General features: G+C 50.8%; 3 protein-coding genes across 3 annotated transcripts; all 3 read left to right on the forward strand.

Annotated features, from left to right (window-relative positions):
• Positions 1-919: 919 nt before the first annotated feature.
• Positions 920-1,996, forward strand: LOC112901424 (ethylene-responsive transcription factor ERF105-like). The gene has a single exon (XM_025970340.1). It carries the CDS (start codon positions 920-922, stop codon positions 1,928-1,930), a length of 1,011 nt encoding a protein of 336 aa, XP_025826125.1. The 3' UTR covers positions 1,931-1,996.
• Positions 1,997-13,642: 11,646 nt separating this feature from the next.
• On the forward strand, positions 13,643-15,037 carry LOC112901261 (ethylene-responsive transcription factor ERF105-like). Its single transcript, XM_025970131.1, has one exon. The coding sequence runs from the start codon at positions 13,737-13,739 to the stop codon at positions 14,700-14,702; it is 966 nt and encodes a 321-aa protein (XP_025825916.1). The 5' UTR covers positions 13,643-13,736; the 3' UTR covers positions 14,703-15,037.
• Positions 15,038-20,156: 5,119 nt separating this feature from the next.
• On the forward strand, positions 20,157-21,368 carry LOC112901543 (ethylene-responsive transcription factor 6-like). Its single transcript, XM_025970473.1, has one exon. It carries the CDS (start codon positions 20,282-20,284, stop codon positions 21,311-21,313), a length of 1,032 nt encoding a protein of 343 aa, XP_025826258.1. The 5' UTR covers positions 20,157-20,281; the 3' UTR covers positions 21,314-21,368.
• Positions 21,369-27,416: the final 6,048 nt, after the last annotated feature.

Genomic DNA, 27,416 nt, shown 5'->3' on the forward strand with positions numbered 1-27,416 from the left:
CGAGCAGAATGGTCGCAGCAGCACCGGCAAAATGCTCCAGCTGTAGCAAGCCGTTGTTTGTCGACGTGCTTCCGGCGAAATGCTGATTTCGGAATGCTTTGGCACGCGTATACTGGATCCGACCCTGTCAGATTCTACAATTGGCAGGGCACAACCAAATTAGCCCTCGACTAATCACCGTACATACGTGTCCAAAGTTCCAAACAACGCGTCCTTGTTATTTTCAGGGGAAAGTCGCAAACCTTTCTAATTTAGCAGCGACGCGTTGCCATGGTGGCAGATTTGCAGTATGTGTTGGCTTGGTTGTTTCTTTTATCTTTTCCCTTCTGGATTTTAGGTTCGAGAAACGTACGTCGCTTGTAATCCTGTTTCGGATTCACTGACAAAACAACAATCCTTTTGACAGAAAAGCGCAACAGTTATTGATCCCGTAAATAGTTTATGGATGGGAAAAAATAGCTTATATTTTATGGATGGAAAAATAGCTGTGGGCGAGTCATCCGAACATAGTAGTAAAATCTGAAAGCGTCGAATATCTCTACATAAAACAGCAGAATGGTACGTATTTGGGCAAATTATGCATGCCACATCTTCAAAACCATGGCGGTGTGGTAACCCCGGAACACCCAACTAGATGGCTAGTGCGTTCACTCTCCCTGAGCCACTGATAATCGAGGGCGGTCAAATAAATTCATCGCCAAAAAAGCCCCTAAAGCCTTCAGTCTCATTCTCTTCTAGTAGCCCCCCTGCCCTAGTTTCTAGCCTATAAATACAGGATCCACCCCGTAGTCTTGTCCTCAGGGTAGCTACTCGATCGACGCGCGCGCATAGTACAACAAGCAGATAGACACGGGACACCTCTGCCGTTGAGAGGTTGAGTTGTCCAGCCATCTCTCATTTGGAACCTACAGCTCGGCAGATGTGTATGGAGTTCATCGGAGACGCCGACCGTTTCGGCCTCGACTTCATCCGCGACCTCCTGCTCGGCGGCGACGGCCGCGTCGCCCCCGTGGCGAGCCCTGCAGTTTCCGACGACGTCACCTTCCCCGTCCTGCAACCTCAACCGGAACTCCAGCCTATGCCGTCGTTCTTGCCGCAGCAGTACCAGCAGCAGCATCAGGGGTACATAGACCTGACGCGCGAGTACATGGTCGCTCCTCCGGCTGCCCCTGCTGTAGGCGAGGCGGCGTTCCGGGCGCAGGAGCCGGCGCTGGTGATGATAAAGTTCGGGAGCGAGCCGCCGTCCCCCGTCAGCGTCAGGCCGCCGCTGTCCATCTCCGTGCCCCCGAGCTCGTACGCGTGGGCCGCAGCGGCGCCCGCGGCCGCTCCCGCCGCCGTCGAGGACTACCGCAAGTACCGCGGCGTGCGGCAGCGCCCCTGGGGCAAGTACGCGGCGGAGATCCGCGACCCGAAGCGCCGGGGCTCGCGCGTGTGGCTCGGCACGTACGACACGCCCGTCGAGGCCGCGCGCGCCTACGACCGCGCCGCGTTCCAGATGCGCGGCGCCAAGGCCATCCTCAACTTCCCGAACGAGGTCGGCACCCGCGGCGCGGACCTCTGGGGCCCGCCCCCGCCGCCCGCTCCGGCGACGCAGGCCGCCGCCGCGGCGAACAAGCGGAAGCGGAACCACCGGGAGGACCCCGACGACGTGGAGGTGGTAGCGGTCGTGAACAAGGCGGTGAAGCGCGAGGAGGCGCCGCCGCCGCCGTCGACCCAGGTGTCCTCCACGTCGCCATCATCCATGTCGACGCGCGAGACCACCGCCTCATCGACGGTGACGTCGACTGCGACAGAGACGGGCGCAGGTGCGGAGACGCCGTCGAGCGGGAGCTGGGAGCAGTACTGGGAGGCGTTGCTCGGCGGCCTGCCTCCGCTCTCGCCGCTGTCACCGCACCCGACGCTCGGGTTTCCGCAGCTCATCGTTAATTAACTGAGCCGTCATGTCCGCGTGCTGATCTAGGAATTGCACACCTGCAAGGGGGTTGGGCCACATATCTATACGTGGAAATAACTCACTAGAGTTACAAATAGGAGTAGCTCGCATTGTAAATTCACGGGAATGTAATATAAAAAAAATGAACGTACAATTGACTTGTTTTGCAAAAAGTTTCACAATGTTAAAACTTAAAAGCTGTGGGAAATTTTCAGGCCCGCGCTACTGTGTGGCGTTACACCCCTAAGGCCCTGTTTGGGTGTTCTGAAAATATATGCACCTGTAAATTATTTACACCTGTTCTTTCGTTGTGCACAAGGAAACCAGGCAATTATTTTCCGCTTGTGAAAATGTTGTTTGGATACACAACTGCTACCAAACAGTGGTAATTGCTGCAGCTGGTGCGTTGGATTCACTCCCGTCTCTGAGGATTCGCTTGCCGTCTTTGATAGGATCGCTCAGCCTCCGCCGAGTCGAGCAGCGCGGGAGCCCGATATTTCTACCCGACGGTTTTAGTCCAAAACAGCTGTAAAATTGATCGGCTCACCGGTCGTCCAAGCAGCAAATTTCAGCCTATACCGGAGAAGCTTCCGGAGGTGTAATTTAAAAGAGCTTTAGATTGAATACCGGACTTCCAAACAGACCCAATGCACATAAACAAATTGTTCGTCTGATGTCCCTAGAATTTATGTTTACATCCGTAGGAATCAGGTTTTGCGCCCCATGCCATCTATCACGTATTCACGCGTTGGGAGAAAAAATGTTCATAAATAAATAAAAAAAACATAATTTCAAAGTAGCCTATATATGTGATCCATAACTTTCCGGCTTCCCCCCTACGATGACTAGCATCGGGAAATTCAAAAACACATTCAGGTGTGTTTTTCTCCCAACCAATTCACGCAGTTTAAACTGAGATTCCTGCTGGTAAAGTCTCCCTCCACCTCCAGCGAATCTCCATTTATGCTAGGATTTGGGTTCAATATAGATGAGTTCGCGTGGAATTGAGAGGAGACAATTGGATAGCCTACTCCATTTAGATTTGTAATCGAAGCGGCAGTACACTTAACGCTTCTTGCAATGACGTAAATCTGAACATAGTTTAGACTTGCAGACCTCCTTTTCGGTCGCCTATTCTGACCTGATGCACTCTCTCATCCTCTGTCCATCATCATTCATTCATTCGGACAGTGTAACTTATCCGTCTGCATGTCCGGATCCATGTCTGAAAACTCTGAGCGCTGAACCGCGCAGAGCACCCCCAGATCAGCTGATGTATGAGAACCTCGACCGTCCCCTTGTTTGCGCATCCGTACGTGCGTGCGCACGTACTGCTGATTGGTGATTGCACCTGTTCAAAGTTTTCACCTGAAGCATCATTTTCAGAATTTTCTTGTCTACTCGGGAGTCCCTCATTCAGTCATCCTCGCCATGCATCTTTGTCAGCGATGGTTGAAAGGTCCACGGGACGCATTGAAGATGGTATAGCTAGGAAAACCCAGGTGCGACGCCGCCACTGTCTGTGCCGTCCGGCAAGGTCCGGCTGCGCTTCGTAGCCCGCAGGGCGTAGCGTCTGAACTTCCGTGCGATCGAGCTGCGTGTGAGGTGTTCGGTCAGCCGAACGCAGACTGTGTAGAGCAGCCGATGACAAATCTGGCGTTGAAATTCAGCAGATGCTAGTCTCCGTTTCGTGCTCCCTGAGGTGTCTCCCAGCGCCTGAAACAATCGTCGTCCACCTCCAATCCAGCCTCGCTAGCTGTTCCATCTGCTTCCAAGCAGAAGCTGTAACTTTCACATTGCGATGACTTTGGTTACGTCGGTCTCTCAGGCGGCGACGACCGAGTGGTCAGCGTGTCGTGAGGTGACCGGATCACGCCGGTTTTCTGGGCGATTTTGAGCTCGCCGTCTGTTTGGCAGTTGCCGCACGAACGAAGCAAACCACACCGTGACCTGCAAACTCCGCTGCCCCGGCCGGACGTAGAACCAACTCTCCCGGTAGACCGACCGAATGAAAGAATCAAACTTGTGCTGCTCCGATCCGGCAAGTTTCGTTTTCCATTTTGAATATAAACAAACAAGCAAACACCCCTGATCGCCTCGGCTTCCCGTTTGGACTTTGAAGAGGTCGATCGATCGGTCAGCTCGGAGTCCGAAACCGTTACAGTGAGGTCGACCCTATCGCTTTCACCCAATTCACCGTGCCCGCATCGATGGCGCCGAGGTCGTTCGATGGAGCAAAGCTAACCGAAACGGACGCGTATCTTTCTGGTAACTTTCCAGGATAGCCTGTTGTACACTCCCAGAGAAGAGTCCCCAGTCCTCCGGAACTGGCATCGTTGTGCACGCCAATCTGATCGAGCCCTGAAGAAGACCCTGATGTTGAGTGGTGGTGACAGGTTGCACATACGTTCAAAGCTATGCTGCAGTTTTTAAATCCAGCGTCTAGGTAGTCATCGCTCGGTTGGAACTTAGCGGTGACGGTGGATTACTTTAGCCATTTAGCCGTTGCTACCCAGGAACAGAGTCAGATATACTACGGTATCTGGCAACTGAAGTGGCGTGTCAGATACTGAATTCCTCTTCAAGGATTGCGATCTTGTACTACTGCTGATATGCGGTCATTCTATACCTGTACTGTCGTCCCCTGCCAGTATATTCAGCTCATGCCTAGTGAGTATGTGTAACCATGTACGTAGCTCTCAGATGCAGGCGACTTGAGCTCGCCTTGTAAAGAAAGACGGTTGATAGAGGAGTAGACTGCACAATAATCTTGTCCTATGTGTAGAACTGTAGATACAGACTGCAGACAGAAAGCCTCGGTATTATCAAGACGAGGATTGATCGTAAAATTGTGGTAAATGTTACGCAAGAAAGGTAGCTTGTTCCAATGAACTTGCGAGAAAGTTCGTAAAACCTAAATCTCCAATACTTTAACTAGCTTCCTTTCTACGAAAAAAAATGAATACTAATCAAGAGGCCATCAGTAAACGACTTGCATGCGAGCTCCACCATAATCCATGTTTATGGTCACCTGACCTTTTCTGGAAAAAGAAAAACTCGGTGCACCTGCACCTGCAGCACGGCTGCATTGTAGAAACACATCTGGTCAGCTCGTGCCCCCAGCTGAGCAGGACGAAGCCCCGGCCGGGTGCGTCAGAATTTCAGCGGTGCCCGCGCCCGTGCCTGCGCAACGCTGAGCGGGCCGGCTTGAACCTACCGGACAAGCAGGGTCCCCATGAATCAAATGATAAATTGACAAAAGGCTCTGTGCTTTTGCGCGGAGATCACGGGCCGCGAGCCGTGAATCGGTCCAAGGACGCCCAAGCCGCGCGCCGCCGTCCGGCGCGGCCTCTGTCCGAAACTGGCATTGGAGCCGGCCGCGCGATCCGGCCGGCCGAAGCGGCTCAGGTCGTCAAGGTCAAGGTCAATCCGGCCGTTTTGGGCGACGCAGACGTGCGTGTTGACCTGGCCGTCCGTGCGGTTGCGTGCTCTCTTCCGTTCCGTTGGGATGTTTTGGATCGTACTACCAAAGTTGGCAGGCGGCTCGAGTACGGGAGGAATGTGAGGCTGCCAGACTGGGGACACGATGATCTCGATCCGTCCCAGGTTTGTTAACTCGAAACTTTGCTGTCTTTTTATTTGTCCTTTTTATTCAGTGTGCCAGCTGTCGAAGATGCCCACGCATTTGCGCGGAAGCTATGGACTGGGATTTTTCTTCAATAAAGAGAGCTATGGACTGAGATACGCATGTGGCCCTAGTCATGCATGGTGCAAGGCGATTATGAAGGTGGATGTCAGTAGGACCAAGCAGTTCAGGTCACTATTCCGCGAACCGATCGACGAAGCACGCGACCGGCGAGGGCCCTACGCCCCTACCACATTAATCATTGGACGACGATGCGCTGTGTGTAACCAATCATTCCCTATGCAAAATGTGTTGTTGTTTTACCACCACGCTCACTGAGGGATTCTCCGAGATGGTGAGTTTGTAGGTAGGGTGTCGCGAGATCAGGAATTTAAAGGTGTAAGAAACATAAAGTTTAGACAGGTTCGGACCGCCGAGAGCGTAATACCCTACGTCCTATATGTGGTTTATATTGCCTAAGGTGTTGATCGGTATAATATCCGTTTGAGAGAGTCCCTGCTCATTCTTATATAGTTTGGACGGATAGTATTACATAGTAATCCAAACCGGATACGAGCTCAGAAGTCCTATCCGAGTACTTTTTGGATATTTCCTTCTATTCCGACTAATTCTACTACGATATAAGTAGTTCTACTACGTTACGAGTAGTTACAACTAGTGTAGGGCGTTATCGGTACATACGGACAGGGGTACCTCCTGCTAGGGTGTCCAGACCCTTAGCGCGTCGCTGCCGCCTCACAGGTAAGGGCGTGATAGTGTCAGGCTCCGGCGTGTGCGCCAAGCGCATCGTGGTGGACGCACGCCACCACATGCTCGGCCGCCTATCCTCCGTCATCGCCAAGGAGCTGCTCAACGACTAGAAGCTCGTGGTGGCCCGCTACGAGGAGGTCTGCCTCTCCGCGGGCCCCGTCTGACGGAGTCGTCTGACAGGGTCACTAACCAGATGGGCGCAAGGTTATCCGTGACCTCGTCCTTGTCCTATGGGTGATGAGGCATACAGCCCGGGCCTGACAGCTGGGATCATGGTCTCCGGACCCCCCTGCTCATATAGGTCTGGTGCCTCTACGTGCCCGCGAGGACAGGGTGCTCGGGTCTGGCCTCTACAGGCCCGGACCCCCCAGGGGGTCCGGCGCCGCAACGTGTGGGGGTCAGACCCCTCTGGGCCTGTCCATCCGGACTGGCCTCGGGGGCCCGGACCTCCCTTTCCCCCGAGAAGGGGTCCGGCGCCGTCACGTGCCGCCTCAATCTGCCTGGGAGGCGGCTGCAGGGCCAACCCTGCCACGTGCCCGTGGCAGAAGGCCTCCCGTGGGGCGCCAGCCCAACTACCGCATTAAATGCGGGTAGGTGGACTGCGCGTGCCCAAGACGGGGCATGGCCTGCCCACTGACACGCTAGGCAGGTATGCTGACACCACGGTAAGCCCGCATGTTTCCAAGGTGGCGCGTTGCATCACTGTGCACTGTGCACGGGCAAGCAGCGTACAGTCAACTCACGGCGCCGCGCGCGCGTGGGTAATGATGGTCTGCTGCCGGAGAGCTGAGGCATGCGCTGCTATAGTGTGCGCGGAGGCAACGGCGCGGCGGGTCAGCGTAGCTTCTTCGCCTGTCAGAGGGTTCTAGCCCAACAGTAACAGCACGTCTTCCACTGTGCGTAACACTGACAACAGGCACTGTGACGGTAAGGCGGCACAAGACCATATCCTGGCTGTAGATACGCACATCAACTTTCCGATCGAGAGGACTACAGAGAGGAGGTGGAGAGTAAGATCTCCATATCACTCATATTACAGGCTCCTATTGGCCGGGCCCACCTGTTGTGGCCCTGCACAGTGTATGCACTCCCCTTGGTCTATAAAAGGGAGAGTGCACTCGATAGAACACACGCTCGATGAAGTTACAAGCTCTCTCAAGCAATACAACTCAAAAGTGAACGTAGGGTATTACGCTCTGGCGGCCCGAACCACTCTAAATCCTTGTGTCTTTCTCGTGTTCATCCGCTCTTTGATCAAGCACTCCTAGGTCTCCCCCAAACTCTTCCTAAACTAGGATTAGGCGGGTGCACTCCGCCACCTGGCTGGAGATTTCCTCCGACAGGCATGGACCATGTTCCATCCCTTATTATGTAATATGTACGCCATGTGCACAGTCCCGTAGGTCTGGGTCTGACAAGCCCCTGAGCTCTTCGTAGTCGAGTACTGCAGGCTTCCGAGTGTTTCTGAAGGCATCTTTTAATTCTCCGGAACTCCATCTTGAAGATCTCTCCCGAGTACTCTCTTGGCTGCATCGAAGCTGTGAGGTGCTCATACCCCTCGTAGTTGTCAAGTCTTCTTTTATACGGGCTACGATTGAACTCGCACTCCATATGTAGTAGCTCTCGAGTCTTAAATTGACTCGAAGAATCCAGCTGAGAATCAAATTAGTCTTTAATTTTCTATCCTCATCTTCCAAAAGATTTAAAAAATAAATCGTTGATGACGCGTGTCCCGCAGCCCCCGGGCCTTAAATCCAAATCCCAAGATTTGGAATAAAGGATCCAAAGAATTGTGGCATGCAATATATGCCGGTAAAGATTTGATGGTTAAGATGGGCAAATTGGATCAGAAATTCGAAAACCGCTTTGGAATGAATTCCCTGAAAAAATGGTTAAACAAATAACTTTTCCAGGAAAATGCCCTAAATTACCACCTAAATCAAATCTTGTTCCCTGAGTGCCGTGTCGCATCCAGACATCGGGCCTGAAAGTTAGATGAGTCGCACGAGATACACCTAGTAGCCGGTGGCACCAGCCTCTGAGTCTAGGTATTGGCCAAGTTGTCGCTGGATCTTAAACTATCGATGAAGCCGACTAGTCGGAGTCGATTCCTGTCGGTGTTTTACCGCCACGCGCGCCGAGGGATACCCCCTAGGTGGTGAGTTTGTAGGTAGGGTGTCGCCGAGATCAGAAACTCGAAGGTGCAAAGGAACACAGGGTTTTAGACAGGTTCGGACCACTGAGAGCGTAATACCCTACATCCTGTGTGGTTCGTATTGCCTTTGATGGTGATTGGATGATTAACCGAGTGATTCCCTGGATGATCTCTAGGTTATCCCTTGTAGGGGTCCTGTCCGCTTTTATACAGTCTGGGGGTACAGGTTTACATGGAGGTCCTCATCGGTTACATGTCTTAGAGTCCTACCTGAGTACTTTTCTGGTAGTCCTCTACTGTATCCGACTAGTTTTACTACTCTAGTAGCAGTTCTACTAGGCTAAAAGTAGTTACAATAGATATAGAGCGTGGGCCATAACCCATCCTATATCCTAAGAGAAAATGTGCCATGTGGACAGTCTCGTGTGCCCAGGTCCGACAATTCTGACTAGTTTTGTAGGCGAGACCAAAATAGTCACCGATCGTTGTTGATGAACCCTACTAGTCGGAGTCGAATCTAACTAATTGTAGTCAAGCGATCAGTGTGCCGACAACGCGAGCAGAAGTCGTTATGAGTAGCCGAGTAGTCGTTACAGTCGGCGATGTGCGAAGTTGAAATAGTCATTGGCGATTGTTGATGAAGCCAACTAGTCAGAGTCAAATCCGACTAGCCAAGCAGTATGGTCCAGGTCAGGTTCCCTGCAAGGTAAATATAAAAGTATGTTGTAACTGATATATATGATATCGCGTTGGGAGCAAATCGCAGCATTGTAAAATGCATGTAAAATTTTTCGCGTTTTGCTCTTGCTGGGTCACATAATTTTCCCGAGTAGTTAGCCTGTTATGTTTAAGCATCTGATCTCTGTTAGCTGTAGCCCATAGCGCAAGGAGCGTGGCTGCATGCATGCGTAGGAACGTACCTAGGGATGGCAACGGGTCGGGTTCGGGTCGGGTAGAGCAAATACCCGCCCGCGAGCATACCCGCGGCCACAGCTCATACCCGCCCGCGAGCGTACCCGCGGGTAAAATCTCGTACCCATGCCCGAACCCGTCGGGTTTCGGGCGGGTTTCGGGTACCCGTCGGGTTTTCAAAAACAGCGACATACAGTTAAATACAACAGCATAACCACTGACCAGCTAATAAAACTCTAATGCAACAGCATTCCAACAACAATATTAAGTAGAACCGCATTGAATAATATGAAAATATGAATATGAAAGTCAATTGATCAAGTAAAACCACAAATTTCAGTTGATACAACCTAAAGTTACAATCATACACGCATTATTGAGTTCAATTCCAACCACAAATTAGAGTTCATACAACCAGCAGTATGGCAGCAGGCAGCAGCTAGCACATATGAAGAACCACCAGCAGTTAGGCCTACCAACAATCCCGGCGGCCGGAGCGGCGGGTGGTGGACTAAGCGCCGGGCGGCCGGGGCGGCGCCTGCGCCCGGCGGCGGGCGGCGGCCTGAGCGGCGCCTGCGCCCAGCGGCCGGGGCCTTGGGACGAGGTCACAGGGAGGGTGGCGGCTGGTCTGGTAGTGGGGTGGGTGGTGGAGGTGGAGTGGTGTTGTGGTGGTCTGGTGGATAGGGTTGAGATTTGAGAGTTAGGGTTTTTACTGGGCTGGGCCAAATCTAAATATGGGCTGAATTCAGTAACCCGTCGGGTACCCGCGAGTGGGAATTAAGACCCGCGCCCGACCCGATTTTTTCGCGGGTCGGGTTCGGTAAGACCCATGGGTCAAAATACCTACCCAGATCCGTGCCCGTTGGGTCGGGTACCCGCGGGTAACCCGAACCCGCGGGTTAAATTGCCATCCCTAAACGTACCTATACTGAAGAGTCAAGGTTTCACGGATTAAAGCGTGTGCTACCCAGGTATTTTAGCAACCGTTAAGAGAAAACTAGAGCAGTCGGCGGTGCACGAAAAAAGAGAACGCTCGTGGGGTGCACTTATAGGGTTTAACCAGACTGCCCATTTGCAGGACGGACCGTGCAGGCAATCGGGAACAGGCATGACATGGCGTGTGAAGAGAATGCGTGTAGCGTAAAAAGTAGACGGCGAAGTGTAGCTCTGGAGGGTTTCATGCCCATCGAGAGACGTAGACAAATAAGTAGGCGATCATGTGAAAAACAAGTTGGAAAAGATATAAGTGACTTAGTTTGATTCGTGGACGATTGTCGATGAAGCCGCAGCGGTCATCGATGGAGCCGCAATGGTTTGTTGATCAAGCCGACTAGTCGGAGTCGATTCCAACTAGTTGTTGATGGTGTGATGCCCACTCCCGACTAGTTTTGTAGTCGATACGTGTAGTCAAAGTAGTCGTTGGCGCAAGTAGGAGTCATGCCGAGTTGTCGTGGTAGACTGCGACACAAGCTGGGGTCGTGCCGAGTTATCATGGTAGACGACGACATAAGCTTGCTAACCAGATGCCATCAGGTGGAAGTTGACCAAGCGACTCCTCGTGCAGAGTCCGCGCGCGTGTTCCGTCCGCGGCCGTAGTGGCTGTCTTGGGCCAACGCTTGCTTGGAGAGGAAGTAGCCGGTATGGACTCACAGCAATGATTAGTGGTAGTTATCATCACTGCGGCGCGAGTTGGAGTAAAACCGGGTAGTCAAGGTCGACGGTAGCACGTCGACGTTGTAGCATGAACTGGAGTCGAGCCGATCACGAGTAGGAGCCGGGTTGGATCCAGACTCATCCTTGCGGTTTCCGATTATGGTTTCCGATTAGATTGGAAACTTAAATTTTGCCGAGATCATCGGCGAGGTCGTCGATATCGCGGCAGGATGCTGGAGCAGATGCCCGTCGGCTCCCTAGTGTCGGCGAGGTGGCTGTTGAAACCACCACGACCATTGGCGATGCAGAACCAGAAGCCGAAGGTGAACGTCGTGCCCACATCGAGCACAGCGTTGGTGAAGTTGCCATCAAGTTCTCCGGAGGATCCTCGATGAGTGCCTCTACCTGTCGCACCAGCTATCGGTGTTTTACGGTCACGCCCACTGAGGGATACCCAAGGTGGTGAGTCTGTAGGTAGGGTGTCGCCGAGATCAAAAACTCGAAGGTGCAGGAAACATAAAGTTTAGACAGGTTCAGACCGCCGAGAGCGTAATACCCTACGTCGTGTGTGTGGTTTGTATTGTCTTAGGTGTTGATTGGGGTAATCTCTTTTTGGAGGGGTCCCTGCCCGCCCTTATATAGTCTGGGGAATAGGGTTAAATGGTAATTCTAATCGGATACGAGCTCAGCAGTTCTACCCGAATACTTTTCGGGTAGTTACATTTTGTTCCGACTAGTTCTACTACGGTACGAGTAGTTCTACTACGTTAACCTTATGAGTACTTACAAAAGTAGTGTAGCGCGTGGGTCATATCCCATCTCTTATTCTGTAAGATGTACGCCATATGCACAGTCCCGTATATCCAGATCCGACAAAATGAACTCGGGTAGAAGTTGGGCTTAGCCGCTAGATAGCTTTGGGCTTTGGCGCGAGAATGGGTAAAAGAGAAGCAGCCGGACCGGATCGGAATCGTGCTATCTTTCCACTCGATCAGTAATCTCTGACCGGCCTCACAACGTCGTCGCTGGCCGCACTTCGCGGTTCAACGCCGGCGACTTCCTTCCGATCGACCGGCTGGAAACGAACTCCAGAGCTGAGGGAGCTTCGTGGGACCTGCAGAATCGGCATGGCTACCACTACCAGTACCAGGTGGACGCTTGCTTAAGCAGTCGTGGTCAGAGGATGCTGGATATGTCTAAGCTAGATCCTGCACATGTACTCGATGTATGCACATGCATGTACTACTTGTATCTAGACCGTCAAACAAGAAACTGCTAATTCTGTACCAAGTGCTTTATATAAACAAATATGAACGTATACAGAGCTGACTAGTAGTGGCTAGATAAGTTTGTGCTTGTACCTGTGCCTGCCGGGGTGGCGGTGACTGTCTTATTTACTTGAGTGCACTTGCAGTTTAACCATGTGTACGAGAGCGAGTATTAGCGGGAGACCCAGTCCTCGCAGCAACGGTGAATTGACTAAATACGGACTTCTTCCTATCAAACTGCTAGTGTACACTGCATTGTGATATGATCAGACGTCACGTCTAACGGGTATCAGACTGACACACTGAAACTATACGTACGCGGGAGACATCAGAACCGTACCCGTGGTACCACCTCATCTTCAATCCAGCCGTTCGCGGCGACACTCGGTCCATAAGAGGCGTCCAACTCGAGCAATGGAAATGGGCGTGGTTACTGCTGGTCACTAAGGGCGTGTTTAGTATAACTCTAATTCCAAAAAATTTATATTTTTGGAGCTGCTCGTACCTAGCTCTAAAAATTCTTGGAGCTAGAGTTGTAGATAAATCAAAAATCTTTTGCTGAATTATTATATTTTTATTTTAAATTTAAAATAAAAATATAAAATATTTTAATCTATTTTACAAACTTCAGCTCTAGCATGGATCTCAGAGCTGAGCCATGCCAAACAAACCTAATTCAGGCCATCTTACGAAGAACAACCAGCTCCATCTCTCAGCTGGCAAGGGGCTTGCAAAATTATGATGATGAAACTAATTGTTCTCAATGGAAATCTCGTTCCAGTTTCATAATCTTGATAACTGTGTACATCAAATTTGATCACTATGAAACTTAACTTCTGTCTTTCTCTTCATAAATTTCATATCATGTCACCGATTTTGCCTACGTGTGGCATGTTATTTGATAAGGATGAAACACCTATTAAACTTGTATTATTGGCAGATGTCTTCAAATTGCAGATGTAGTAAACTTAAATTTCATAATCCTGAATGTTTCTTCAAATTGCAGATGTCACATCTTTGAAGCCACGGATGTAGTAAACTTGAAGACCCAACTAGTAGCTAAAGGCGTACGTTCACTCCCCACCTCGATTAATCCAACACTACGGTGAGCTCAAGATTAATGGTGAGATATCACGCAAAGACTAGAGCGCGTCTCCAGTAAAAGGGTGGTCAAAGAAATTCACCTGGGTGGAAAACCCTAAGCTCGCGGTCTCTTCTCTCTTCTACTCTTCCATTATTGGTCCCTCCTCTCTGCCTGCCTCCACCAGCCGCCTCCCTATAAAGCATAGAACCACCACCCAAGTTTTGTTCTCAGACCTCAGATCGAGAGTAGCAACCAGCTGAGAGTTTGAGTTCTCGTGTCATCTCTCTCCTTGGTGCGTAGTGTGTACAGTTCCGCAGCTCCATCAAGAGACGAACATGGACTTCGCCGCGGACTCCGACGGCTTCGCCCTCGACTTCATCCGCGAGCACCTGCTTGACGGTGGTTGCGGCGGCGTCCCGGTGCCGGTGGGCAGCACCGGAGTTCCAGATGACGTCACCTTCCCCATGCTGCAACCTCAGCCCGAGTTTCAGCCCATGTCGTCGTTCTTGCCGCCGCCGCTGCAGCAAGGGTATACACACCTGACGCACGAGTACAAGGGCGCCGCCCCGGCTGCCGCTGCCGCGGCGTCCCGGGCGCAGTATGAGCTTTCGGCTACGGTGATGATTAAGTTCGGGAGCGAGCCGTCGTCCCCCGTGAGGCCGGCGCTGACCATCACCGTGCCCCCGAGCTCGTACGCGTGGGCGGAGTCCGTCACCGCGGCCGCGGCCGTTGACGACGACTTCCGCAAGTACCGCGGCGTGCGGCAGCGACCCTGGGGCAAGTACGCGGCGGAGATCCGCGACCCGAAGCGCCGGGGCTCGCGCGTGTGGCTCGGCACGTACGACACGCCCGTCGAGGCCGCGCGCGCCTACGACCGCGCCGCCTTCCGCATGCGCGGCGCCAAGGCCATCCTCAACTTCCCCAACGAGGTGGGCACCCGCGGCGCCGACCTGTGGGCGCCGCCGCAGCCTCCGGCTGCGACGCAGGCCGCCCCGGCGAACAAACGTAAGCGGCAGCAGGAGGAACGCGACGTCGAGGTGCTCGCGGTGATCAACAAGGCGGTGAAGATCGAGATGCCGTCGTCGTCGTCCACCTGGCCGTCGTCCATGTCGACGCGCGAGACCACAGCGAGCGCGTCCTCGACGGTGACGTCGACAACGACGGAGGCGGCGGGCGCAGGTGCCGATTGGCTCCCCGTGACGCCGTCCAGCGGGAGCTGGGATCAGTACTGGGATCTCGGCGGGCTGCCGCCGCTGTCACCGCACCCGGCGATGGGGTTTCCGCAGCTCACTGTTAACTGAGATGCTAAGACCGTCAAGAAATGACTAGCGGTGATTGGATAGGCAAGGGCCGGACCTACAATTCTTTTGGATTGCCAAGGAAATCGGTTAATTTCCTTCAAATCCAAGAGGATTATTGGGCCTAATCCTCCCGCGCCTAAACAAGCCAACCGGCGCGAAAAAAATAATTGACAAGGAACCAGCATGACGTAGTATTTGATTTTATGAATAAGCTGATATACAGAGGTACGTGTAGATCGTTGGATGCTTGTGTAAAAAATAAGCAAGAGGGTGTGTCGTTCGATATGACCTACCAGTGTCCAGCTTGATTCAAGTTCAATTTATTTATGAGCTCATCTAAGGAAATGATTTATTGTTGTCTATTCTGCTGTCGTTTGTATATTGTTTCATCCCTTGATCTATCAAGCTGCAATTGTGTTCTAACAATGGTTAAATTGACGAGGTGGATTGTTCGAGTTAGTAAAATGTAATTACTCCATCAGATCAGGTTCTGTTTAGCTTTTACTAGTTTTGTTAGAAAAAATTCCCTACATGCCACTCGTTAATATCTTTTTCTGACGCTTATTATGACCAACCATCCACCTCAAGTTCTGGTACTAACTATATACTCCTTCTATCCTATAATATAGCTATTTTTAAAGATTTTTTTAAGTCAAATCTTTTAAACTTTGAAAATTATAAATATTAACAACATGAAAATAATATTACTTTATTCATAACGAAATCAACTATCGTAACATGCAACATTTTCTATTTAAAATTAATTATTTTTGAAGATATTATTGATCAATGATGAAAATATTTAATTTTGATCAAATCTAAAATTGCTATATTTTGGGACGAAGGTAGCATATGAATTGTACACACTAGTACAAATTGTAATCTTAATTATGTTGGATATATATTTCAGATAGTGCATAAGAGTGGACATGATCTGGACATATGAATGAAAAAGCTAGACATTGACTTAGGCAACAAAAAATGTCAGGAAAATTGATTTTGTTGGCTTGCCTATTCATATGTTTACTGATTATCTTTTTTAAAAGAACACTCAATATGAGTGACACGATTTAAACAAAAACTTTGCCGTGCTATATTATTAAACAAAAGAATAAAACGTCCATTGTATATTCGAGTTGCATTATGTGATTTCTATAAAGAGATGACACAAATAAAACAATTCAGTTTGGGTGTTAATAAACACCTAAAAAGACAGATTACTTCTGAGTAAAAAAACTGGCGACATACGTTGGGTAGTGTGTATTCTCATCAATATACCGATCTATAGCCAGCGTTGGAGTACGACTCACACATCGGAAACTTTGAACCGGTCTTTGTTCGTTTTCCCAGCAGATGCGGCGAACGAACATGCATACCGAACGTATCCTAGAAGATTAGCTCTACACTGTTCCTGTTAGCAGGTACTACACCACTGAACCGATATTCTACTGATGGTTTTCCAGGACTGGACAAGATAAAGAGACCCATACCCAAAAAAAAATGAAATCAACGCTGGTAACCTTGATCTGGGACGTGCTCCAAGACGATTAATTAAACTGAGTCGGGGAGATCTTGAGCCTTTGACTGTGGACTAACGTAACGGGCTAGGGGAGCCGGACATGTCAAGCACGGAACCGATAAACGTCACAAGTCAACAGCAGACTTGCCGGGGTGGCATGCAATATATTATTCCTGTCTGACGTACCAGTAGCCGCAGCTAGTATGATCATCGTAACCAAGAACGCACAGATCCGGCCCATGTCGTCGGTCTTGCCGCAGCAGCAGCATCATCATCAGGGGTACACAAATACCTGACGCACGAATGCATGCGCACGAGCTCTGCTCCGACGACCGGCGCGGCCCCCCGGGCGCAGGAGCCGGCGGCTTCGGTAATGATGAAGTTCGGGAGCGGCAGCCATCGTCACCATAGCCGGTGATGCCACGCGCTGATCATCGCCCTGCCCCGAGCTCGTACTCGTGGGCGGAGTACGTCGCCGCGCCTGTACAGGCGCCGGCCGCGGCCTTCGGCAAGGACCACGCCTTGGCTGTTGCCGCACGATGCAAATCACCATGTCCTTTGAGCTCCGCTAGCTGCCCCGCCCTGCGGACGTGGAACCAATGCAACTAACTCTCTCCCGGTAGACCGAGCGAGTGAACGAATCAAACGCTTACTGCTGCTGTGTATCTCGATCCTCTGAATTCGATCGGCTTCCGAGTTCCGACTGGAAGAAGTCAGCCTCAGCCCTTAGTTCGTTAATTACAGTATGGGCATCACATCCTGCACCACCGGTACGGTCGCTCCGTGTAGCAAGCTAGCTGAAAGCCTGAAACGCGCGCGTCTTCTTTGTAAATTCATTTGATAGCTTAGCCTGGTGTGCACTCATCAGGAGGTAGTTCTCTGCTCGCTTCACTGCAAGTCGGCAGCACTGGCATAGTTTATGGACGCCATCGTTCCAACTGAGCTCTGAAGAAGTCCATGGTACCAAGTGACAGCTTCATTCAACGGTATGCTGTGGTTGTTTTGAACTTATGGAAGTGTAGAATCTTGGTACTTTTCTCTATGTTGGAACTTAGCACTTACGGTGAGTTATTTTAGCCATTTATAGTCGTTATTTCCCAAGAATAGAGTCAAACCTCCTATGGTATCTTTCCTTCAAAAAAAACATCCTATGGTATCTCGCAATCGACGTGACGTGCCAGATACTGTATTTTTCTCGTAGGACTACTGTGACTCGAGTAGGTGTTTACTCTGCTGCTTCTGCTGGTTTTTTTTTATTAACCTACAGCTGAAACATTTCTACATCTTCACTTGTCTTTATATTCAGCACAACCTAGTGAGTATAACCATGTATACAGCAAGCTCTTCAAGCTGATGTTGTAATAAGAGACCTGAGATTGATGAAGTAGTATTTTACTGTGTATGTATATACAGAGAATGATGAAATAACAGACGTACAGTGATGGGCGTCTATTCTCCACATCCAATAAACACATTCAACAATATTTTTTTTGAGGGGTCATTCAACAATTATTTTCTTATCGTAATAAAGTAAGCTCCAGCATCAAGCAATATTGTTTTGCTGCTTTTGGCGAGAAAATTTCAGTGACAACATTATGTTGTGAAAAGAATGAAATACATATGTACATTATTTGTGTGGTTGCCCACAAAAAATTCTACATTTCTGAAAAAGATACCATTGTGAGCAAGTTCACAAAAGCTGGCCACATGATGACCTATTTCATTTGTTTGGATCGGGATACAAAATAAAGTACATAGCCAGAGTTTCCTAAGAGAACATAACATAATTAAATAGTTCGAGCATATAGAAATGTAAGAAAATACCACACAATTAAGGCCGTCTCTAGCCATCGTCAACGAGACCATCAATGAACACTGATCAGAGCGATATAACCAGCGACGGCGAGGGCCCAAGCTCATTACATTAATCATTATTGATGTATCATACTTCGTTAGACCTTGATCAGGGATATGTGCTGTGATCAATGCATGTCTCATGCATGCACAGAGAAAATAATTGAACTTACAGAAGTTAACTAGGCTTAGCCACCGTTTTCTTTTTTCTTGTTGATAGCAGGGCTTAGCCGCCTATTAGCTAGCTCTGCACATGCGCGATCCACAACGAGTAAATAAAAGACAAGGAAGCCGCCAGAATCTTTCCTGCTCCCTCGGTCCATCGATATATTGGCACATTTCAAATTTTAAACTCAATTTTAAAATGTTGAAACTTTGCAAGTTTAGCCAACAACTAGTAAAACTATATGAGTGTTTGGTGAGAAAATAGTATTTTAGATTTGTTCTTAAAGTGCATCTAAGATAACATTGATCTCATAGCAGGTGGCAACATATTGTAAGAGTACCTATCATTTTTAAAGAAAAATATTAAATGTTTTCTCCTATGAAAAATACGCCTTGGTGGACTTCCGATCGAGCGGCCGAAAAAAAGACACAAGAGGGAGCTTCGTGGGACCTGCGGAATCTGCATGGCTGTCAGATGAAAGTAGAAGCAGGTCGCTTCAAAAAAAAAAGTAGAAGCAGGTCAGAGTATGCATGTACTCGGGATCGAATAGATTCTAGACATCTTCTAGTCTAACTTAGGAAGAACAGCCTCATCCATATCTCTCAAGTCTCGAGTGCCAAGGAGTGCTGGATTTAAATACTAATCACTGAGCATTCGAAGCAAGAGAGGCGACGACCCAGTCCACAACCGCATGACATGATGGGCAGCTACAACCAACGCGAGCTCGGACCATCGCCACCTTGCGTGCGCCCCATCATGCCGGTGTGCCGGAGGAGTAGCTTCTCATCCGACCTGCTGGCAGTTTGATGATCCGTCGATGGCGGTCGTGAACAGGTCCCAAGAAACATCAGGGGGGGTAAACTAAACTGGACACGTTAAAAAGGACGAGTGCTACGAGAAGCTTGACCGTGAGCAGCGAGGAGTACGTAGCTGTTCTTTTGTTGACGCGTTTCCTGCAAGATGACAATTCAGGTAACGCTAAGACAAAGCGTGTCGGAATCGACCCTGTCAATCCTAGATTCTACAGTTGCCTCAGCCCCATCAAAATTAGCCTCGACTAACCTTGTCGTGTATCCAAACACGCGTAGTTAACTAGGGAAGCTTTACAAGCCTACGCGTTTTTATGGTCGCCGGCTTTGCAACACTTAGCCTCGTTGCCTAAATTTTATTTGATCACCCTCGATTTAGGACTGAGGGATGCATTTGTCTGAATCTGTTTCCAATGAGACGGCTTGTATTAATATGGGATACGGATCACCTATGTATGCATCTGTACATAGATTTTTTGGGCAAATGAAACATCTACAAAAAAAATTTGATTTTTACGACAGGTTACATCCAAACCTCCCTCTAAACCTGAACTTAATCTCACCGCAGAAGGAGGCCGCGGCGCAAATATTTACGCAAATCTTATTGTAAGAAACTCGGCGTATTCTTACACCTAAATCTGTCAGAGACAGAAATCTAGCTAGCGTCTCTTATATCATCATTTTTCTTTCTTCATGCTCAAAACAAACTAGCCATCCGTATTTCACACTAACAGATCCAGCAGTGAACAGGTCAATGCCACTTGAACTATTTACATATGCGGGTCACATTTTCCAACCATGTCCATAGTAAAACCGAAAGAAACAACTAGTAGCTAGAGACGTACGTTCACTCGGGAGGCTAGCTCGATCAAGTGATCTGATCAAAGCTCCGGAATGACGAACTCATTAGACCGGGAGGATCAAGGTTAGTGATAAATTACGACCCAAAAGACTGGACCCAGTCTTCTACCTAAGAGGTTCTCAAAGAATTCACCAGCAGAAAATTCTTATATTCTCTGCCTCTCCGCCTGCCTATAAATACGAATTGAGCGCGGCCCAAAGCTTTGTCCTCACCTCACATCGAGTAGCTCTCGTCGACAGCGCACACAAACAAGCTCAAACGCGGCGCGGGACACCTCCGTAGGGGTCGCTGCCACCGAGAGTGAGTTCGAGTCCTCGTGACATCCCTCCTTGCTACGTACAGTCCGGCAGCTCCAGTAAGAAACGGGGCATGGCCTTCACGGGAGACGCCGACGGTTTCGCCCTCGACTTCATCCGCGAGCACCTGCTAGGCGGTGGTTGCGGCGGCGTCGCCGCGGCGGATAGCCCAGTGGTTTCCGACGACGTCAACGTCCCCGAGCTGCCGCCTCAGCCGGAGTTCGAGCCAATGTCGTTCTTGCCGCCGCGGCAGGAGCAGCATCATCAAGGTTTCATGGGCATGGATGACCTGATGACCGACGAGTACATGGGCGGTGCACCGGCGGTTGGCGAGGCGGCGGCGTTCCCGGAGCAGGTGCCAGCGGCACCCGTGATCATTAAGTTTGGGAGCGAGCGCTCGCCAGCCGTCAGGCAGCCGCTCACCATCGCCGTGCCCCCGAGCTCGTTCGCGTGGGCGGGAGCCGCGTCCGCCGCCACGCCGGCAGCACCGGCGGCCGCGGCAGTTGTCGAGGACTTCCGCATGTACCGCGGCGTCCGGCAGCGCCCCTGGGGCAAGTACGCGGCGGAGATCCGCGACCCGAAGCGCCGGGGATCGCGCGTGTGGCTCGGCACGTACGACACGCCCGTCGAGGCCGCGCGCGCCTACGACCGCGCCGCGTTCCGCATGCGCGGCGCCAAGGCCATCCTCAACTTCCCGAACGAGGTCGGCACCCGGGACGCCGACTTCTTGGCCTCGCCGCCCGCTCCGGCGACGAAGGCCGCCGCCGCGACGAGCAAGAGGAAGCGGAAGCAGCTGGAGAACTCCGACGACGTCGAGGTGGTCGCGGTGGTGAACAAGGCAGTGAAGGTCGATGCGCCGTCGTCATCGTCGACCCAGGTGTCCTCTTCCACCTCGCCGTCTTCCATGTCGACGCGCGAGACCACCGCCTCATCGACAGTGACGTCAACTACGGCAGAGACGGGCGCCGGTGCTGAGTGGCTTCCTATGACGCCTTCTAGCGGGAGCTGCGAGCAGTACTGGGAGGCTTTGCTCGGCGGCCTGCCGCCGCTCTCGCCACTGTCACCGATCCCAACGTTGGGGTTTCCACAGCTCCCCGTTAGTTGATGACCCCTGTTTGGATAGGCAAGGATTTGGCCAATTGGCCTAATCCTTTTGTATTACCAAGGAAATTGCTTCAGCTCCCTTCCAATCCTAGGGAATCGGCACTAAACCTCATCTGCCTTAACAAGCCAAGATGCTGATGAGCTGTGTATAAACGAGGAAACAATCTGAAGAAACATGCAGAGAGGTACATACGTGCAGATCGTTCGATACATGTAAAAAGAATAAGCAAAGGATGTGGCATTTATAGGATCTACATGTAACTAAACTCGAGTTAAATTTGCAAAAAAAATTTAATGTATTAGTTCATGGCTTCTACTCTGTAGTCATTGTATTGTTCATTCTTTGAGGTTCTACGAACTCCTTGCACATCAATGTTCATTTTACACGCTGTAGTGCAGAGGCCGAAGAATACCTCTATTGTCTCAAAGATTCAACCAGTTTTGACCCAGTAGTACCACCATTGCAAGGCGTAGACCAGAAAATGGAATTTGCAGATTAGTTCAGTGATGTGTGCATCCTTTGTATGGACTTTCAGCTTTGCGATGTAAAAGGATTTTTCAGATTAAAAAAACAATATAAAAGATTTACCCAGCTTTATTACATAGCTTAGATCCTCTCAATTTTTTATCAGCTTTAGTTTTTGGAATACTTTTCAAAAATTCTGTATAATAATTAAAATAAAGAATAGATTATTTCGCAGGAAACTAGGAGGTTGTAAATATTAAATGTATTTGTTCATCTACAATTTTCCAACTGTTTTTTGTAATTATATCCGAGCCTTGCACTGCTACTTTTTTTTCAAGGAAAGCGGTGGTTTGCAGTAACCTATACGTTTTTGATGTGATAAAATTCGTCTTCACGGCTTAGTCCAAAAATTGCTACGAATCCCTTTTCGGCTCGGTATATATCTTTATTGTGTAGTGTGTATCCTCTCATCAAAACCTGATCTAAGCTAGCGTAAGAGTACTGGTAGGCTCACACATCAGAAACTTTGAACTACTCGATCGGTCGTTCCCCTGCAGATGCGGCGAGAATCTTATTAGATGTTGCTATTTAGCAGGTACAACACTGATTCTAACATTAAAAAAAGTACTTGACATGTTCGAGAGTAGTATACTCCTACATGCCGGTGGGTTAATGTATATCTATACAAAATTGTAATCAACGCTGGTGGCCTTCAGTTTGCCGGACATGAAGCAGTCCATGATCGGCAGATGAATTTCTGAATGTTTAATTATTGAATCCGTTGCCCCAAACCGGCAAGCATGAGTTAGAACGGAGGGAGTGGTAGTAAGAAAATTCGAGGCACGTATAAAAATAGGAGTTTGAACCGATTTCAAAAGTAGTTTAGGTTCAAAGATAGTATAGTGACGTCCGTACGTGCGCCTGCAGAAACCTGGGCAGGTCCTGGCGATGTCGACGTGTTGGATTCCAGGCCAACGAATGGCACCTGCCCCGGAAAAGATCACAGCACGACCAAATTAGAAGCTGGTTACGCTTGATGCATGCGCTAAGAGGTATTCTTCGGCCTCTGCACTACAGTCGTTACCGGAAAGTCGAGCTCCTTTTTACACGACGCAAGCTCGAGGTCGAGGGCTTACTGTCTAGCAGAAGCTGCCGCGGAGGAGGACTCGCGGTCCCATTCGCAGGTAGATCGAGTACGCTTTCTGGACGCTGCCGTGCTGGCAACAGAATGTGACTGCAATTAAGAGGGCCTCGATCAGCTGAAACTGAAACTAACAAGAGCCACAATTTTCAGGTTACAAGTTGTCCTAGGACTAGGAGCTAGTAGCAACCTTTGCGACTTGTGAGTCAGAGGTTCTAGCTACTTAGCTGCAATAAGGTTGACCATTCGGTAACCGATCCGGCATGGACGATCGGTGACTCGACTGGTCGGACGACTTCGAAGGCAAAGCATGAACAAAAACAGCGGCGGCGGCCGGCGACGACGGCCGTACGTAGCTGGAGCGAGCACGCATACGATACGATCGCAGGAACCGACGAGTCCTGCTGCAATGTACGACCAGACGCCACCGCTCCCGTCGCCGTCAGACAGAGGATCGAGGGAGAACAGTTGACAAAGACGCTATGCGTATCGGTGCAGTATCTGTACTACTGTGTCTCAGGCGCGTCGCTCCGCAGGCTGATCAAAGAAGAATAGCTAGCCGCGCGTCGACGGACCTCGACCGGTTCGTGGCGGTGCAAGCGACCGATCAGGCACGGCGCGTGATGGCGAGGAGCATGGGCCTTGTTGCTTCCTCCCTTCGGCAGCTCGCGGCGTGGTCGGCTTGGTCATCCGATCCGTTGGACTCAACAGAAAATAAAGAAAGAAAAATCTTGCTGCTTGTAAATGATTGGCTGGGTTGACATGTCAGCTCGATCGCAGGCCAGACTTGGCAGGTTCAGAAGCAGACTGAAAAAAGGCCAGAGAAGCGATCCGTTGGACGCTAGACGCAAAATAAAAGAAAGAGAAACTCCGGGTGCTTGTTGTCGGAAAAAGAAATCTTTGTTGCGACAAAGCCAATAGCAATGCATTAATTAATTCCTCATCTTGTGATGAATATTGAGGAGAATATTTACCAACAAATATGCAGCGGAATAATAACAATTACATGCACAAAAGATACAGGATTTACGTAAGAAAACCTCCTCAAAATGAGGAGTAAAAATCTACGGGACCAATCCGTCCACTCCAAACTTCCACTATAATCAACAAATAGTTATAAGGAATCTTCTCTAGGAGCTCTAGAGGATTACACCAGCAGCAACACATTCACCGTAATGCAACTTGGCATCAACAACAACAACCACAACTACATAGCAAAGAGGTATGTTGTCAAACAGAGAAGCCACAGATTCTACCCCTTCAATAATCAGTTCATATCTCACAAACCACAGGTTCACTGTGCATAAATTTTGGTAGGCAAGTAGATCCACGAGTCCCCTAACCTCTGACAAAGTTTCAGCTCAATTGGATACCGTTTCACCACCTAAACTAAACATCTACTGCTCTGTGCTGAAACTGTAGACACCCAAACTGACGAAACCAGTCTCAAATCTGATGCTCTGCTCAACCAATCCTCAAACCAACTGACCAGATCGAAGTGCTCTAAGTGTAGAATAAGCTCACCAAGTTTGGCGCAAATCCTAACAAGTTTGAGCAGATCGGTTCACTTCATCTCTTCTCTCAAGTTATATTATGTGTGTTGCTCTCCCTTCACTCTCAAGTGACAACCAGAACTGGGGTGTGTTGAGGTTAGAGTTTTCTTGTGCTTTATACTTTCTCTTTTGAAGTATTCTCAACCATCGATCAAGTACCAAATCAACGGTACACAAATACTGGACTTGTGAGCTGTTTTGCTGAGTTTGATGGGCTCCAAATGATCCTCCGGATAGCCCAACAATCTTTTCCCGACCTGAACTTTCAGTTCCACGTTCGTCGTCGATGGTAGTAGAACGGGGGATACTACTTACCACCCAGTGCCCACGGAAGGTCCGAAGCATCCAGAAGTTCAAAAAAAAAAAATTAAATCTTCCGCTGTTTGGTTCGAGAAGCTTTCGCCAGGGATCCCCTCCGAAAGGGGGGAAACGCATCGCGGAATTGAAACGTCTGCTTCCGCGGTGGCTTCTCCGTCGCCAAGGATAGAAAAGTTTTCCAGTGTTGCAGTCTGAAAGACTGACGGGTTGGCGCCTTGACGGCGACGGCCGGGCGGTGTTTCTCCAATCCGGCGGTCTTACAGGGAGTGGCATCAACATCAAGCATGCTACCCTCGCCGGACACGCGGTCTCGCTCTCACCTACGAGCCCTGATGTGTGGAGGTCCAAGCTCGGAGCTCGCGTCCCCGACGAGCCAGGCGTCCGCGTGCATCAAGCCGGCGTGGCGGCGTCCATGTCTATATGGAAGGAACTGCGTGCGCAGCTCTCGTGCTCGGCGGCCACGGCACCCGGCGGCGCGCGTCGACCGCGACCTCCCGAACGGGAAGATCACAGGAACCAGTAGTTTCGCCCCAACGTGCAGCATCTGCAAAAGAACTTTAGGACCCATATTCTTGACCCAACGTTTAGGCCCAAAAGTCATTCGTGCGTCAGAGACAAATCTCTGGCCTAAGAAATATTTTCTGCAAAATCCTAGGCCCAAAAGGCTGCAGCCGAAGCCCCTAGGGAATAAAAAGTCTGTTAGCTAGCACGCGGGTATGGGCTTAACAACCCAACCAAATGATTCGTTGTTATAGCATTGACCTTGATTTGAACATGGACCCGGTGGTGGCGGTTCGATCGGCGGCTGAGGCGAGGCAGCATGGGAGCGCCGCTGGCCGGGCAGAGTTGAACCCTCGTGGGTGGTGGGTGGTGGTAGGGATAAAAAGGAGATTGGAGATGAGAACGAGGGTTAGGTTAGCGTCGGCGACGGTAAAGGACGGCGGCGGAGGTGGGAAAGCCTCGTACTACGCTTCCCTCGCAGCTATCCCGGAAAACGGCATCGAAGCGAATCAAAGATGGCAGATGGCGTTGCGTTTTATCTCCCATCATCCTTAGTTCTAGCAGACCACGATCCTAGAAACCCATATACTTACTTGGTTGAAACTGTTGCCGGGGGCCCAGCCCACCTGGATAGCACCGCAAACTACAGTAACATTCCGTATATCTCGTCGCTTCAGGCCCTTTAGGCCTCGTCATGTGAGAGTGACCGGTGAGTGTTTTTTTGTTCGGAACAGCCCGTGAAGCATGTGCCGAAAGCATGGCCTGTGGCCGGCCACATCTGGTGGAAGCCGACGTCTGTGGCTCGCCGCCGCCCATCTATCCAAAACTCGGAGCCGAGCTCGGCACGCTGCTCCGACCGACGTGAAGCCGTCTGAGCGCTTCTCTTCACGCGGCAGCGGAACACGTCGCCGGCGTGCCGGGCGCCCGTGGCGCTGACGCGTTTAACGGAGGCAGCTCCTCCGTTCCCGGAGCAGCCCGCGGCGTTCCCACGTGTTGCCGCGTTGGCGCCGCGCCGTCGCCTTCTAGAGTCGTCGGCCCCCTGCACCTTTCCCGTGGCCCGCAGGCCCCGCCCGGGCGCCGGCACCACGTAATCCCGCGCGGAGCAATGCCCAAACCACACACGAATCTGTGGCCTGCGCCCTATCCGCGACTCTGCAGCACGTTGCACGCGATGCAACAGAGACATGATCCGTTTCCGAGAAAAAAAATTGGAAAAGAATAGACTCGATCGCTTCGCTTTTGCTTCCGGAAAACCGGTGCAGCTCCGGCCTCCGGCAATGTTCGGGAAAATCTGCGTAAATATCTTATTTTCAACGTAAAAAATGTGCGCAAATATCTGGGATATCACTAGCGCAGCAGTTACCACATGCCCCTATCAGCCTGTGTGAAGATACGGCGTCGCTAGCTATCACCGACGTCGGTCGACGTGAAAAGGGAGAAAGCTCAGTTCGGATTTCCGATCAGGCCGCCAATCCATTATCGATCCGCCCATCGCACTCTGACTCGGAGCACAATCACGCGGCAGGGGAAAGGCAGAAGCGGCCGTACCCCCGCTACCTAACCGCGCCCACTAAACCAAAAGTAATGCGGCGCCGGAGCCGCGACCTAACCGGCGATCAGCGTGTGCCCCGCCCCGCCGGTCCCTGTCACCCGCCACCCCGGCCAGCCGGACAGCATTTCTAGGTAGCCACATGCGCTTGGATTATGCACGGGCCCAGCATCAGAGATCGGGATAAGAGCGCCCCAAACCCCTCGCTAGCGGTGACGACGACGACGACGCGCTCCCGCACTGCTGCTAATAGGGGTTGGTTAGCTGACGCAGCCGCGAGCTAATGGATGTTGTTAATCCGCGGGCGCTCGAGTTGATCGGTGTCGCATGCGGGGGCGCCGGGCGGCAGGCATTTTTTTTTTTGAAGAAATCGGGCGGCAGGCATCCGGGGCGGAATTTCTAGTGATCTGAGCCGGGGCGCGCCTGCCTGCGCGGGGGTGGTGGTGGTAGTCCTTGCCCGCTCCGGAACGCGACAATCCCCACGCATACGGCGTGTCCGACTCCGGCCCCGGGGCCCGGGCCCTCGTGAGGCCGACGTGGACCCCCGCCGCGGCGATTTTTTATAAGCTCCCGGCA

This window comes from Panicum hallii, chromosome 7 (assembly GCF_002211085.1).
Source record: "Panicum hallii strain FIL2 chromosome 7, PHallii_v3.1, whole genome shotgun sequence".
Classification (NCBI taxonomy): Eukaryota; Viridiplantae; Streptophyta; class Magnoliopsida; order Poales; family Poaceae; genus Panicum; species Panicum hallii.

Bases quoted from the DNA above. Each gene is read 5' to 3' on its own strand.
- LOC112901424 (XM_025970340.1), top strand. From the start codon at position 920: ATGTGTATGGAGTTCATCGGAGACGCCGACCGTTTCGGCCTCGACTTC.
- LOC112901543 (XM_025970473.1), top strand. From the start codon at position 20,282: ATGGCCTTCACGGGAGACGCCGACGGTTTCGCCCTCGACTTCATCCGC.
- LOC112901261 (XM_025970131.1), top strand. From the start codon at position 13,737: ATGGACTTCGCCGCGGACTCCGACGGCTTCGCCCTCGACTTCATCCGC.